General features: G+C 44.8%; 1 protein-coding gene across 1 annotated transcript in view; it reads right to left on the reverse strand.

Moving 5' to 3' along the window:
- Window positions 1–293: 293 nt before the first annotated feature.
- Window positions 294–16,361, reverse strand: part of zswim5 (zinc finger SWIM-type containing 5) — a 67,014-nt gene continuing 50,946 nt past the window's right edge. The window contains exons 3-16 of the mRNA XM_022768922.1: window positions 15,985–16,153; window positions 14,356–14,504; window positions 13,236–13,386; window positions 11,809–11,985; window positions 11,515–11,691; window positions 10,675–10,821; window positions 10,425–10,562; window positions 7,614–7,765; window positions 6,694–6,796; window positions 6,451–6,586; window positions 5,758–5,915; window positions 5,503–5,666; window positions 4,697–4,778; window positions 294–3,866 (exon numbers count right to left, since the gene is read on the reverse strand). Of these exons, the coding sequence (XP_022624643.1) occupies window positions 3,004–3,866; window positions 4,697–4,778; window positions 5,503–5,666; window positions 5,758–5,915; window positions 6,451–6,586; window positions 6,694–6,796; window positions 7,614–7,765; window positions 10,425–10,562; window positions 10,675–10,821; window positions 11,515–11,691; window positions 11,809–11,985; window positions 13,236–13,386; window positions 14,356–14,504; window positions 15,985–16,153 (2,766 nt within the window). The 3' untranslated portion in view covers window positions 294–3,003. The remainder of the gene's footprint in view (window positions 3,867–4,696; window positions 4,779–5,502; window positions 5,667–5,757; window positions 5,916–6,450; window positions 6,587–6,693; window positions 6,797–7,613; window positions 7,766–10,424; window positions 10,563–10,674; window positions 10,822–11,514; window positions 11,692–11,808; window positions 11,986–13,235; window positions 13,387–14,355; window positions 14,505–15,984; window positions 16,154–16,361) is intronic.

Raw genomic sequence — 16,361 nt, forward strand, 5'->3', positions numbered from 1 at the left:
TACTACTTTTTGTTTTGTTTCTTTAAGTGATGTCCCTGAGAACTGAGTTTAGCCTCTCTTTTCTTTCTTTTTGCTCAATTTTCCTCCCCCCCCCCTACTCTTCTATCTGCGTTTCTTCAGATCAAAAAAAGGCCCAGAGCTGTGACTGACTACCCGGGTAGTGGGTGAAGGTAGCTCTCATGGAATGTAAAAGCAGACTAGAAAATGTTCCTCCATTCAAAAACCTTATTCTTTTATTCTCCTGCCATCGACAAGCTGACTCATCCATTGTGTGTGTGTGTGTGTGTGTGTGTGTGTGTGTGTGTGTGTGTGTGTGTGTTTTTTTTTTTTAAATCTATTTAAATCCTGTTCTGTTTGTGTGTCTGCGGTTCCTACTCAGTCACACAAAGTTACTAAACAATCAATAAATAAATGCTGAAGCAGGCAGGAACGTACTGAAGAGGTATTTGTGTGAAGTGCTTGTACGATGACCAGTCTGACCAGTAAAAGATTCAAGCTCTTGCTGTACTGTTTACTGCCATTAACAGCACTTTGCCACTGCGTAAGAAAAGGGGGAGGTGCATATAACCCCCCGCCTTCGCCCCACCATAAAGAAAAACAACTTCCTGTGCTGAGGCGTGTTGTCTCACATATGTACGATTACGTCGTTAAGTCATAAAATATACAGTATGTTTTGTATGTGCACTGTATTTCTGACACGGCCACTCGTCTTCACAGTCCAGAAATGATCACAACCAGTAGCATTCACAGGTACGTAGCTTTAGTAACTACAGACCCTTTTCCACCAAGACGTAAGAACTGGAGGAACAACAGAGGCTTGAAACCACAAAAAGCTTCTTTAGTATGTTTCATGTCAGCCATGATGGAAGAAGTGCAATTACTACAGTTTCTGTGTTTTTGTTTAAATGTTTTAAATATTTACCTTTTTTCTTTTTTTTAACTGTTAACCAATTACCTTTTTTGTTTTAGTATATCCAAAACACCACTTTTAAAACCACTCTTAATTGATTTTTTACAAAGTTGGTTTAGCTAACATTGTTAGCTAATGTGGTGGCTAATGTTAGCAAACAGTTGCTAGCATGTCTAGCAGCATCGAGCATTCATTTGACTGTTTTTGCTGGCCACCTAACAAACATAAGGCCAATGTTAACTCTCTTTTCAGCTCTGTTTACCACCACTCGAGGTAGCTAAAACCTCCACTATACTCATTAGCTAGCTGCTAATAACTATGACTTCCTGCCGTTTGGTGCAGGGCAGGTGGTGTACTGCTAGATGCCTGCTGTCGCTGGAAGTGAGGTTGTTATGAGCAGTAAGACTGAACCAAACAGTACATTATCTGGCAGAAACCATAAACTGTTAGCTAAATGATGCTAAATGATGCTAATTCTCTGTGCATCTATCACTGAGTAACCTTTTCTTACATAAAAATATTAATTAGCACAGATTTATCAGTGGTTTAAGCTTAGCTGTATAATAAATTAATGGAAAAAAAGTTTTTTGAAAGCTTTTTGACATAGCCAATTCTCCAAGTTAAGCTAATCAGTCCAAGGTTATTTATCACTTATTTCCTCTTGCTGCTACTGTAATTGTTGGCTGTTCTATATAAACAGTGCTTGTTGGACTATGATGGAAAGTACTGTCAACTCGGAACCAACATTATAAACCAGATTTCTGCTCTTAAAATGGGGTTCACGCAAAGGTTCTGGGAAACCACGAGTTCCTGAGTTCTCACAAAACCTTTTGAAATGGAAAAGGGCCTTTAGCTACAGGCAGAGTTGACCACTAACAGTCACTGAAATCAACCAGGTCCAAATATGTTCCGCTTCCTAACCGAATACAAGACGGTGAAATTAATGCCGCTGGACGATCAAATATTGAAGCAGACTTGACTTATATTGCTCGTTGACTAGCGTCTTGATCTAGCATGTGAAAAGTGACCGCTGGAGTCGTATAGATTTAAAAGGTTTTGGCCACAAATAGCTGTACAGCAGTGCAGTCGTATCTCTAGAGATGGGCATAATGTGACCCCCACTGTTCATCACAGTTGTATTTTGTCACTGTTAATAAGCTTATAGGAGGACGTAAGAGATATACTGTATATATATATTTATATATATGTGTGTGTGCATGTGGAGCCTCTACTACTCTACCTTAGCTAGAACAGCCTGAATAATGTCACTGTCAGGCTGCTGGATTTGAGAACATGCACTCTGTGAAGCAACACGGTTCTTCCTCTGAAGATATCTCTTAATGAAAAGCACTGACCAGCAGGTGTAGAGGACAGGAGCTAGTCTAGAGTGCCTTTAGTCAAGTTTTTCAAACCTGTTGGCGCCGACTTCTTCTACAGAGAGACCACACATGCGTAGTTCTGTATTCTGCCCTCTCTACTCTAAGATGCCCTGAATGAAACAAGAGGCCATTTCTGATAGAGAAGTTAAAGCTGACAAATAATACAGTCGAGGTATGACAGCAACACTATGTGTGTTTTCCACATCAGTGGGTTTTTTTTTTCTTTTTTGGAATGACATGTTTCTTCCACTTTGAAAAACACTTCTTCTTTTACCCCCAGCTGAAAGCGTCTTCTGGCTCAAAGTAAGTACCCCATCCAACATCATTTGGTTTTTATATCGTCATGTGCCACTGAAAAACAAAAGTTGCTTTTGCTTTTTTTTTTGTCATCACAATCTTTTTGACTTTTTCATATTAGATTCAACATTAGCTGGAGGAGAAAAATGCTTTGTTTTTGTTGGTGTTTCTTTGACATTTCAAGCCGCTGCCCCCTCCCCCTCCTTTTGCAGTCTCAATGAAGTAGAGCAATGTACTGCAAACACTTCCTGGTTCACATTCAAGAAACAAAACAACAAAACAGGGACAAAAACTTATGACTTAGTCAACAAATGGCTCAAAATAAGTAAAAATACAAAGAATCTAAAAAGCCTTAAATAGAAACAAATAAGTTTAACTACTTCCCAGGGAGAGCGTCCCTGTGAGGGAGGGGTAAGGTCAGCCGAAGCGCTCCCTGACCAACATCATCAGTTTCTTCTTGCCCTTGTAGATCTGTTTCAGGTTGTCTATGAACTGGGCGAACTGAATGTGGCCGTCCTGTGCCAGCAGGAAAGTCACCCTTGCTTTGCTCAGGAACTCTATGAACTCTCCGTAGTGCCGCGGACTGATGTGCGTCAGTCGAGAGTGCGTGGTGTTGATGTACGCCGAGATCGTGGCGTCCAGGAGCTGCCGCAACGGCGCCTTGTCCGTTGACATCAGCTTCCCAGAGTTCCTTCTCCCGGGGATGCCGGCGAGACCCGGCGCCGTCATGGTGCACCGCCTCAAGATGTCAGACAGCACCGTGGCGCAGTGCACGCTCTTCACCACCAGGGGAATAATGGCTGCAAGCTCATTTTTACCCAAAGAGTGGCTGAGTGCGCAGGCCCAGAGCACGTCATTAATAGCCGGGTGTGTGTCCTGGTTGTAAGCCAGGTTTAGATGGGTCATGGCGAGGGAGGCCAATTTGAACGACCGCAGAGGGTATCCTCTGTGCTCCATGTACCTCGCAATGGTAAACAGCTGGGAGTACGTCATTCCTGTGGACGCTGCGTCGATCACGATCTGGTAGGCCGTCTCGAACGCGATGTGGTCCTTTTCGCAGAGCGTCAGCGCCGACAGAGCGCAGTTCTGGGGGTCCTTCATGGCGCACTGCAGGGCCAGGGTTCTCGCACAGCTGGCCAGCTCCTCGCGCTGGGGGTAGTCGAGGCTGAGACGCAGGATGGTGTTGTGGGACATGACGGTGGCCGCCACAATGCTGGTGGCCTCGGTCGGTGTGAAGAGAGTGTACCAGCTCTGTAAGATGCTCACCAACGCCCGCAGACCTGAGGGGGGGAAAAGAGAGATTTATTGATTCTACTTTTCTGAGAGCTTGTTGATTTGTTAAAGCTCCATATTTTCTTCTTCTCCTGTGTTTTATTTTGAAGTGTCGATCCATAAGAAGATATATTTATGGTTTAAAGAACCAAAAACCATCTCAGTGTAGTTTTACATCTCCTCTCTCAGGCTTCTCTCTGGAGCTCTAGTAACAACAGGTTGGTGAGCCAATCAGAAGAGAGGAGGCTCTGAGCCTCTCTTCTGATTGGCTGACTGTTTTCTGAGTGATCCAATAAAAATATAGCAGATTTCAGGTAAAAACACTCAGAGAAACCAAATCCTGCAAAGGTTTGGATGGTGGGTCCAGGTGGGCGGGGCTTGGTGACTGCTTTGTTGTGACATCACAAAGTTGCAGAAGTCGTGACGGCTGGTTTTAAGGCTCAGTTTCTGAATACAGGCTGTGTGCATTTCTCTGTGGACTGAGGCTTTGATACTTTCACAGTATTAATATAGAAGCTAGACCTGATCTATAATCACACTACACATGGACGTCTCACTTTATACATTACGGACCTTTAGATTTATTCCACTTTTCAAAACGATCTGACAGGGGAGAGAGGAAAAGAGATGATAATAATGTGCTTTATTTTGAAATGTGAAACGGCCAGAGTATCAGCTAATTACAGACTGCAGATTTAATTAAGGGAAAAACCTTATGGAGGGTAGAACTACTGGAAGGGTCTGCTGGTGTGTGTGTGTGTGTGTGTGTGTGTGTGTGTGTGTGTGTGTGTGTGTGTGTGTGTGTGTGTGTGTGTGTGTGTTAAAAGGCATCACATACCGACTTCAGTGGCGCAGGTTACCAGCCAGCGAACCATCTCCCTCCTTCTCCAGTTCAGCGTGGACAGAGTCATCCTCATCACCTGTAAAACGGAGAAACACAATGATGTTTTCTGATTTTCCTACTTTGTTTAATTAGAAGAAGAATAACTAATTACCCTTATGACATTTCAATATTTTCTTTGGAAACTTTGCAAATATCTACAAGCTTAAAAAGCCTTTTTTTTTTTTTTAATTCTGAGAAAATAAAAAATCTAAAATATACAAACATGCAGCGGTGACAAGTGAGCATGCTGCGTGTTTTTCAACATTTAGAAGTCAGGACAACACCACACTCTCCAGAGATGACAGATGCATCCAAAGTATGTTCATAATTACACACATGACTAACTGCGACTCTTCCATTTTGAGCACTTTATCAGCAGCTTTGCGGACAGGAATTCTGCCCAAACTCTAAATACCAGGAGGAAGAGGCGGGCGAAGCCGCAGCGACACCGCTGCCATGGCGATGTGAAGAGTTTCTGTGTTTACTGTGGAACCCAAAAGGCTCAATTATGTGGTTTCTTCTCATCAACAAACGGTTAAGACGCTGTGTGATGTTTTCTCTGTTAATTTGTAGCGAGGCTGCGGACGACTGCAGAAATGACAAGTTCAAAGAAACTGTTGAATGTTTTGACGAGTGACCAGCACTGACTTTTTTTTTTTTTGAGGTGAAATGATTTATGAAAATTATTGACTTGCCTTACTTGCTCTCTCTTGCTCGCTCTCACACACACACACACACACACACACACACACACTTAGTACCTGCAGTCCTAGCTCCAGTGCCACGTTGAGCAGGGTTATATCAGGCGGGTTGTCAGCGGGTGTGGCTATTTTAAAGGCATCCTGGGCCAGTTTGAAGATTAAGGAAGAGGAGTGGATGTTTTTCTGAATGGCCTCCAGCACCGTCCGCAACCTCAACATGTCGCCTTCAGACAAATGAAAACGTAACATTAGATCTTGATAAATACGAGTGACAGGTTGAACATTTCGGGGACGTCGTGGACGTGTCGATGGTACCTTTAGCAGCAGTTAGCATGGTGGAGGCCAGCTCGCACTGCTGTGACTCCAGGTGTCCCAGTGTGAACCAGCGCGGGTATCTACTTGGGACTATGGAGATACCGTGGTGAGGGTGGCCCACGTCCCCGGAGCCCGCCGACGACTCCAGCACCGGGAGCCTGAAAAGAAAAGAAACATCCATTTTTAATATGTCTTTAGTATATATTATATATATTAGTTTATCGGGTATTACGTTTTTTTTTTTAAATGTCAGTTTGTGTAAAATATAAGACGAATTTCACAATTGAAATAGGTGAAAGGTAATTAATTCTAAAGATAAAATTAGAAACAGCTTTAGTGGCTGTGGTCAGGTGCGAAGATCTATATTTTAGGGTACACCCAGATTTAATAAATGCAGTCTAATACTACGACCCTACAATTAATGACAGTTCATACACATAATTGAGGGTGGATAAAAAATTAAAAACATCTGTTTGAATAAGAGTGAAATTCAACAGCATCGCAAAAACTGCAGCCTCCAGAACTACCATAAACTTTAACCATAAAAACTGAGCATTGTGGCTTTTTGTCTTTGTTTACAGGAAATAAAGAAACAATACACATCATGACATAAAGGCCGCTGTTTGTTCTGACCATAAAAGGTATCACAAATCATTTGCAAGGGACACGCAGCACTTTTGATCAGAACCTGACCTCATTGCACGGAGAGCCACCTTATACGCCAGGTCTGCGTCGTGCGGCAGCAGGGCAGAGAAGAGGTACTTGGCGAAGGTGTGCATGGGAACGCTCTCCCTGTGGATGACTTCACCCAGACCGCTAAACGGACCAGCTGCGCCAAGAGAAACACAAGATAATGTTTTACACGTGCACACTGTATCGTACGAGCTTTGACACAAAGTGTTGTTGTTGTTGTTGTTGTTGTTGTTGTCGTCGTACCATCTAGTAGCTGTATGGCCTGTTTCCGAAGAGTTTGAACCAGGAGATCGTCCAGCTCCAGCTCTTGAAGTTTTGCAACAATCTGCTCCTCGTTGCGACAAACCTGCAACAAATTCACAACACACATTTGATTGACTGTGATAAATGTTCAGTTTGATATCGACGAGAAGCGAGAGGAAAATCTGGAGCTAAAGGAGCTAAACTGTTAAATCTATTCAAGAATAACACACAATAAGTGGAGATCCTTTAATTAAACCTGTTTAAATGGAGTAAAAACTAAACTGACTTCACCAAAAAAAAAAAAAACACTTTGAAGTGTAAATACCCTTTAAGAAGGGATTTTGAGTTTGAGGTATTATCAGACCAGCAGCGTACTTTAATTCCTCACACTCTTGAATCTATCTGCTTTTCCACCACATGACAGAGACTGTTTTTATTTCAGCCACAGATCCTGAGAGAGCTGCTTTCACAGATTCAGTGGTTTTTATATGCAATTCTTGTCTAAAACATTAATGTTTTTGCTGATTCCCGTGACATTAACAAAGGTCTGTGGCAGCCGTGTTAAGCACTTTAAAGCAGATTACCACTCGCACAAAGAAATGTTCCTTGGATTGATTCTAATTCACAGTGAACTTAAGTACTGTGACTTTCTGCGTGTTTTTCAGGGGGGGAAAAACTGATGTGACCTTTTCTCTCTGTTTGCAGGGAGAGTGCTTCACACAGACGTTTAATCATAGTGATTTTCTATCATGACGGTGTTGTCTACAACACACAAATTTTTAATATGCAACAAGCCATAAATGCACTTCTCTTTCAGGGAAATAAAAATCAGACAGCCAACTAGAACTCAAGATTCTGTTCAGATGTATATATTATTACTACAAATCATCATGCGACTGTGTATTTCAGAAGTAGCATACCTTATCCTGAGCGTACAGGCCCTCGGGCATTATCCTCTGCTGCCCCATGCCCATCAGAGCCACCTCTAAGGACAGAGTCAGGTATGACTCCCCACCGTCAGGGCTTCCCCACACAGGCACATGGTGGTAGACTGGAGGTCTGGGTTCTCCTTCTGAAGTAAAGGAAGAGAAATAGTTAGAGTGTTTTTTTTTTTTTCTCCATAAAACTTTTGTTGGGAACAAGCCTCAGAGACTTCCTGTCACATTACATGAGTACAAGATGAAAAATATGAAGCTCTGTCCTCGCAGCTTCCAGGTCTTTGTTCCTAGCAAACGTTAGGTGAAGCAAAAAAATAATAATAATCTGAACAGGAAAAAAAAACAACAAATCTTCCAGTCTCGTGTTAATTGAACTGAAATGACATTTTGCGTTTGTCAGTGATCAGTTTTCAGTCATTGTGTTGTGGAGCTACTGAACTCGGCGCTCTGTTAATCTCCATCTCACTGCTCTCAGAGGACGAGGGGAGGGATTCATTGCCGAACTTTTTAGTCGCAGGGAATTACCCAGAGGGTGGCTCAAATTCTCAAGCTGCCATAAATAAATTAAATAAGAAGTAGAACCAGTTGGGTGGAAAATTATCCAACCTGGCAACACTGAGCTTCACTGTAAAACAAACGGGAAAAGAGAATCTACGGTCCTCATCACGTTTTCACATGGAACAGGGACAGTGGGCATTTTGTCCTGTTTCTTACAGTGTAGTAGAAGAGATGGAAGGAGCGATTACATCAACCAGTTACTCTTTTACAGAGTACTGCAGTAAGACATACTCCTCATTTAATGGAGGACGGTGCTCGCTTGTCTTAAATCGAACTAAAATCATCCAGGAAATACAAACGTCTGTGCGACCGGGGAGCGATTAAAGCTGCGTGCAACATAAAAGAAATGTGGGCTTCACGGCAGACTGTGCTCACAAAGTATTAAGATGGCCGCTCAGCCCACACCGAGGCCTGACAACTATAACTGAGAACAGATGCCACGAGAGTCTCAGCTGTTGATTGGTGCCCATTTGTGTCCCCCCCCCCCCCCCACCATCACTCTGGCTTAATCCCCTCCGAGCAACAGATCCCCTCAATCCTGTTTATTCCAGGATGTGTTGTGATGTTGCGTGTGTGTGTGTGTGTGTGCGTAAATCTAGGGTGAAGTGGAAACTGGTTTTAATCAGAAGCTTAACCCCAAATCACTAACACCTCATTTGTTTTTCTTTTTTCTTTTATACATCGGCTGTTGATTGATTGGTTGATTTGAAAAGATCAGTGATGAATGAGCATTCTGATTGGCTGACACATCAGTCTGGGTCCCTCCCCATTCTTTGACAGATGTTCCCAGCTGTCTTCCATTGGGAAATAAAGCATGGTGACCAAGGCTATTCACACACACACACACACACACACACACACACACACACACACACACACACACACACACACACACAAAATAATCATACCACTCTCCTCAAATTCCCAAAACAACAAAAGACAATCACTCACTCTTTCACCAACACACAAATACACACAAATACACACAAATACACACACACACACACACACACACACACACACACACACACACACACACACACACACACACACACACACCACTGAGTGTGCCAGTGGTCATTGCATTGTTTGAACTGACAATAGTTCCCTGTAGCCTGGTGACAATGGGAAAACCCAACCCCTATTCTGCTTTGTTGCAATGACCACTGGTGCAAAAAAAAAGGCCCTGGGCAGGGTGAGAAATGCAAATGGTGATGGATTCTATACATACCACACACACAGACACACACACAGACACACACACAGACACACACACAGACACACACACACACACACACACTAAAAAGAGCCTGGTCTAAATGAGCAGGGTGTTGCAGCTCGATCCATTCATGCTCTGCTAGTTTATGGCCGCCTGCAGCACAATAGCGCCTGGTCCTCGTATAAGAACACGGAGTGTGTTGTCTGATGAGTCACTGCTGGTGAACCCCATCACCTCTGCGTCGGCCGGCTGGTCAACTGTGCCAGGAGTTACACCTCCTGTTTGTGAAATGAGCTCCACGATGAACATACTGTCGCGTGAGGAGTGTCACGGTCGAGTTTGTGTTTTGCTTACTTTATAGGTTTAGTGGACAGAAGTGTAGCTCAGACGCTGAACAGTGGACACGCAGAGGACGAATGATTCTGAGGTTAACATACAATCATTTTCGTTATCGATACATTTTTCAGTGTCCGATAAGGAGCTCAAGGTGACACCTTCAAACAGTGCAAACACTGATAAGCTAATGATGCTAATAATGAGCTAAAGTTATTTCCACAGTGTTTGTAAACAGCGATGACGTATTTTGTGGGTGGAGCCGAACTGGTGACAGCGGTGTCAGGTGTCAATTTAAAAACAAAGGAATATGGATCGACCGGACGGCTTCTCTAAGCACAAGACAGAGTGAATACGTGAATAAGTGACCGATGAGGGAACAAAGTCCGGCCTCTGTCATCGTGTCGTGGTCCCGAGGATTAGCCAAGTGTTCAGTCGTAGCACAAAGTAAATGTCAGAAACAAGATCTAAATGTTAAATATTCACTCTGCAGAAGAGCCGACATGCTAAACACACTCAGGTCGTGGAAGGTGAAAACAAAGTGTAATGTTTGTGAAGGCAGACGATGAAGCACGTCGGTCTTTTTGTCTTTTTGCTGGTAATAATGTGAAGCTTCATCACAGCCTCGTTTTTAAACTGAGTCTCATTGTGCGGAGGAACAGAGGTGCGTCTTTGTTTCGTACCTCCGGTGTCCATGCTGTTGTCGTCGTCCATGCGGCAGGTTTCGGTGAGCGTGGTGAACAGGCAGCCAATCGGGTCCAAGGGGTGACCCACCCAGCCTTCCAGGTTGGTGGTGGAGGTCACACCCCTCTGGAGAAGCTCTGAACAAGGAGGAGAGGCGAGAGGCCAAGGTTTTACACCGCTCCGGTAAAACAGACACAGCACTGTGTGTGTGTGTGTGTGTGTGTGTGTGTGTGTGTGTGTATGTGTTACCTTTCTTTTGGTGTTTGTAGATGTCCATCTGTCTCTGCTGTTGGAGGCGGAGCGTGTTGATGATGGCAACCGCCAATCGCAGGGCCTCCCTGGAGTAACCGTGGGAACGCAGGGCGTCGACGCGGGCGCACGCTGTCGGGACGTGGTCTGTGTGGTCAACAGGGGAGAAAAGGTAGGGTCAGGACAGATACACACAACACACACAACACACACACACACACACACACACACACACACACTTCACTACAGCCAGTTACAGATGTGTATTTTTCCTCCAAACTTTTTCACGCACTCCCTCAGTAATAGACACAAAAACACACACTGCAGGACACTGAATGTAGTTACTAAAGGCACACACACACACACACACACACACACACACACACACACACACACACAGAGTGCAGTCTCAGCATAACGCCAGTGTGTGTCTGATAGCTGGCTTAAGTTGCAGAATCTGACAGATCTTAGCTGGAAGCTGCTTACTGCAGATACTGGCCTCAATATCAGCAGAATTACTCTGTGTGTGTGTGTGTGTGTGTGTGTGTGTGTGTGTGTGTGTGTGTTGGGTCAGCTTTCAGTGGAATTAGAGATTGTGTGTATATGGAAGTGCCACAGAAACGATGTCATTCCTTCTGAAAATGAAGTTTTTTCTATAGTGACAGGCTGCACAGGAAGCGTGTGTGTGTGTGTGTGTGTGTGTGTCTGTTGTTCAGTGTATGTTTGCAGCTTGAATAAATATATTTTTTTGACAAAATAAATAATAAATCACATCGCAGAGCGCAAATGATGCAGTAGGTAAATATGATTATTTCTCCGGGTAATGAAGTAGGATTTTACCCAGCCAGAGTGGCAGACCCTGCGGGTTGAACAGCAGGCTCTCCCCCTCTCTCTGGTAGGACGGAGACATGTAGTAGTCGCTGCTGATGATCCTCTGCAGGTGGCTGTCCTGCCAGTGGAGGTCACAGGCCTCGACGGCCCGGCTGAACACCGTCCTCCTCGGCCGGGACAGAGAGTCTGAGAGGGACGAAACGCAGTGTCATGTTGTCCCATCTCTGCACATGAATTCTGATGTGTATTTATATATCGTATGTATATATACGTGTGTGTGTGTGTGTGTGTTTTGGTGCTGACCCTGTGCGAGGTTGCTCTGCGGCAGAGCGTTGGTGATGTTCGGAAGCTCGCTGCCGTAGTTGCCGTCCTCCAGCGGGCAGACGTCCATGTCGCCCCACTTCTTCAGCTGCTTCAGCCAGCCGCTCTTTTCCTCACTTTTACAGTGGGGGTTAAGCACCACGCACACCCACAATGCACCTGGGGGGGATGACGGCAGTCAGAGGTGAGGATACAGAGGATTTAGAGCGATTATAGAGCGATATGTGCTTTCTTTTCTTTTTTCTCGAGCCTTGGAAACAGCGAGCGGGCGCCCCGACACTCCAACACGTCTTCTTCCATCAAGAGAAACCTCCCACTGTCGGTCATATGTTGATGGATTTCTATCTTTATTCTAAGACAATAAAAGTCTTCTTGGTTTTTTCACATGGAATTACAGCTTCAGACCGACTCCTTACAAATGAATAAAAACTAAATATGAACCCTGAATATAAATACTAAAGACTTATGAAATTATGTCAGAAAATTAACTTAAAAAATAAAAAACATGTTTAAATGTTCCAGTAATTTGAGGAGGTCGAGGGTTCTGAACTGTTGGTTGGATAAAACAAGTGAACCGAAGACAACACATGTTTTATGGCCTTAATGATCAATTGAATATTCAAGAAAACAAGAAACAGATTGATTGAAAATGAAAATAATTCCTAGTTACGGCACTAAAACAATCTACTGGCGTTTATAAAGCAGAAAAAGAAGAAATAATCTGAGAAAGATTTGTGCATTTAGTCTTTTCTTTTTACTAAAGCTGCACTCACAACACTGCCGCTGCGAAACAGACATTTATTTTTGAATTTCAAAAATTAAACATGAGCTTCACAAAAGTTTGACTTGGCCAGTTACAGAAGGGGGAGTTGTTCCATTTGCAGCTGGCGGCTCGGCGTCCTCCTCCCCCTCCTCCTCCTCCTCCTCCTCCTCCTCCGCCGCCGCCGCCTCGCTGCTCTGAACTCACCTGTTCGGGTCGACTGTCAGACGACGTCTGCGTCTGAGAAAAATGATCAGGTAACAAACCCCCGACTGTCTGGCTGTTATTTCTGTCTGCGTCTGTGTCATGATCTCCCTCGCTCACCCAGGAAGTGTTCTTATTGACCTCCTAAATGCTGAGATTGATTGCAGAGAAGCTGAGCAGCCGTATTGATCGGCAGCCTTTATCATTCACTCAGGGCAGCGAGAGGAGAGGAGGGGAGGAGGGGAGGGGAGAGGAGAAGCTACTGACTGGATGACCTAATGGCTTACTGATTGGATAAGCGTTTACCTGACAAGGTGACTAGACATTAGTCTCAGTAACTGACAGACTGGACACTTGTGTTTGACAGCTGATTGGCCAACATGAAGAAAAAAAATCACAAACAAATCAAGTCCTGTTGGTCGTGCGTTTCTCTGACTGTTCTTACCGAGCTCATCCCAGAGCTGCCGACACTTGTCCGTCATGCCCGTGCCCTGCTGTCTCCATAGCGACAGACGAGGGTCCGCCATGAACTGTTCCGTTATGAGCGTCAGCATTCGGGCGCCGTTGGAGTCTCGCATTCGGAGCATCTCCCGCACCTGGAAAGACCCGGAGCGAGCAGGTTTAGTCGCTCAGCCAAATCATCTCAACAAGGAAGCCAATAAAAGTCCGAGGCGAGGCGGGAAGCTCAGGTTGGGCGTGTCCCGACTCGAATTTGAAAAGGAAACGATAGCGCGTGATGTCATCCAGTAATCTACGGTTCAAACATCGACTCTATAATGTTATAAAACCATCTGAATGCCACATAAAACTACATGGAAGAAAAGGGTTTGGCACCGAAACTGTGAGCTAGGACTCGTCAGAACATGGGTCGTGGTTAAGTGGCTTGTTTCCTTCACACTAAGAGCTTTAAGAGCGCGTTTATAAGAACCTTACACTGACTATGAAGTTACATTTAACCACATTCATGACCTGTTGAGTCTGAATAATACAGTTAAAAGAAACCTCCAGATGTTCTCAGTGCTCATTTTTCATTTGTGCCATTTTCCCACGGAGACAAGAACGCAAAGCTAAATCACCGGAGTAAACCTTTTAAAGTCGGTCTATGTTCACATCCAGCAGCTTTAAACCTGTTGACATGGTGAACAGAGCTGCCTTGTTACAGGCGCAGCAGACTAACTGCGTCAGGCTGCTGTTTTGGTTCTTAAAACTAAAAGAAACAAGGAGCTGAAAAGACGCTAAAAGGCAACATGGAGTTGTGGGGAAATGCAGAGTTGTGTGATAATTCCCAGTGGATTCTTCTGAACCATTTGTCAACTCATTGGAACCATTGTTAGGAATATACATTAGTAGTACGGTACAGGAATATACATGTTTAAGACTTATCATAGACACAAATGGTGCATTTTAGGGTCGTTGCAAAAAGGGTCACGGGTGAGTTCAGAGGCCGCTGGCGAGCAAAACGTTAATTTGCGGATTTAATAATAACAATTTAGACGAATGAATCCAATGGATAAATCTTAAGATGAAAGCAGAGGTGGGGGGTGGGGGGGGGCAGTGATGTGTACCTTAGCGAACATGGAGTTGAGCTGCTTCCCGGAGCCGTAGTAACCTCCCTGCGATAGAAACTGTTTGACTTGCTCCCTGACTTGATCCTCGTCCAGATGCCAGCAGTTGTCGTCATCGATGCTGGCACCTGCAGTTGGGTCTGGGGCGCCTGAGGACGGACACACACACACACACACACACACACACACTTAATGACACAATACTACACTGATAGAAACTTATACAAAGAGCAATGCATGAAAAAAACTTGAGCGCAGGAGCACGGTTTCAGTCGAACATTAACGACCTTCTCGCATCATCAAAGCTGCTGTAAACACACCCACGTCCCTTCCTGTCCTCAGTTCACACCCCAGGAAAGAAAGCAAACGGAGGGCAACCGCGGGAAACGGGGATTTTATTTTAGACAACCCTCACTCACAAAAACAAGATACTGACATTACATCCAAGATTTGATCCTTTCAAAGCTGAGGGACCGTCCTGAAAACAAAACCATAAATCAGTCTCTGCTGACGCTCGCCGCTCTCACACCTATTTGTTTTTACATTAAACTTTAAGTGCACCGACGTGAGCTGCTCTTTTTAGGCTAATCATAAACAGGGAATATAAGGCCAGCTTTATTTTTCTCCCCTCCTGCACTGAGTGTGTGTGTGTGTGTGTGTGTGTGTGTGTCGGAGTAATACTACAGGGAAATGTAGATACGCTCCACAGGGGGAAGCTGCTTTGATCTAGCAGGAAGTGAGCTGAGGAAAGCCCAGAGATGTGTTTCCAACTGGCTGGGAGTACGCTGCAGCAAACAGCCGCATTCCTCCATCAAAGACGAGCCTCGCTCCTGGATCGACTGAACTTCAACCCCCATGATCCCCCTTGTCAAACACAGAGAGGAAACACGGCGCGGGGCTTCCTGGACGGCCGAGCTGGAGAATGTCAACATTTAGCGAGGAGGATGAAATAGAGAGACAGATAAAGAGTTTTGTTTGGTGAAAGGATGTGTGCCCGTTTTGTCGTTTTCCCCCGATGCCTCGTCTGTTGTGGTTCTCCTCTTCTTTTTCATCTCGGTGCTTTCTCTGGCGCTTTCATCTTTCCACCCCCCCCCACCCCCCCTCCATTTTCCCCGAGTGCCGTTTCTCCCGTCTCTTCCTCTCAGTGTCCACTTCCCTTCCACTCATCTCTCTCTACCTTCTGCTGCACCCATTTCATCATTTCAACTTCTTTTACTCCGCTTTCCTCCGACACAGCCCCTGCCACTGGAAGGAGGCGGTGACTGGAGAGTGGGAACTGAGAAAAAAATCAAACGAGCCATTTGAAGAGCGGCTTGCTGCTTCGCCGGAGTAATCAGGGGCTCTGACGTAGGACAGCCTGTAGGCTAACATGCCGCACGTTTCAAGTCCGGAAGCTTTCATGTCTGGCCTGCTGCTGTGAAGATATCGCTGCAGACGGATGGACAGCATCTCCACAAAGAGACGACTTTTCAAGAACTAGGAAAAGCTTTGTACTTTCCTCTTGACTTCCACGCACTGATTACATTTATAAAATCAGATCTAGGTGGATTTGGCGGATAACGCTTCTTCACCTGAAACAAAAATGAAAGAGACGGACTGAACGTGTCGGCGCGTAAGCTGCGTTCTCACCATGGACCTGGTTGATCTCAGAGTTGGAGGAGAGGATCTCGTCGGCCAGTTTCTGAGCGGTGGGCAGCACCTCGGTGTGGTGGGCTGTTATCAGGTACTGCACCAGCTTCTGCAGCTGGTCCCTGTTCATCTGGAACAGCGTCTCTGAGATGGGCAGCCGCAGCTTCACCTGCAACAGAAACACACACGTGCACACACACATATATATATATATATATATTTAAAAATGTTGGTGTGTGACATGTCAGCTTTCATTACATCTGTAAATTATCTCCTTAATGAGGAACTCTCAGATCAAACCCAAACTTTATAAACACTTTAAACCCTTAAAAAGCTGTTTGTTCAGGTGGCGCTTCCTTTATTTACACACTCCTTGC

The sequence above is a fragment of the Seriola dumerili genome, unplaced genomic scaffold, assembly GCF_002260705.1.
Source record: "Seriola dumerili isolate Sdu_G_001 unplaced genomic scaffold, Sdu_1.0 BDQW01001892.1, whole genome shotgun sequence".
Classification (NCBI taxonomy): domain Eukaryota; kingdom Metazoa; phylum Chordata; class Actinopteri; order Carangiformes; family Carangidae; genus Seriola; species Seriola dumerili.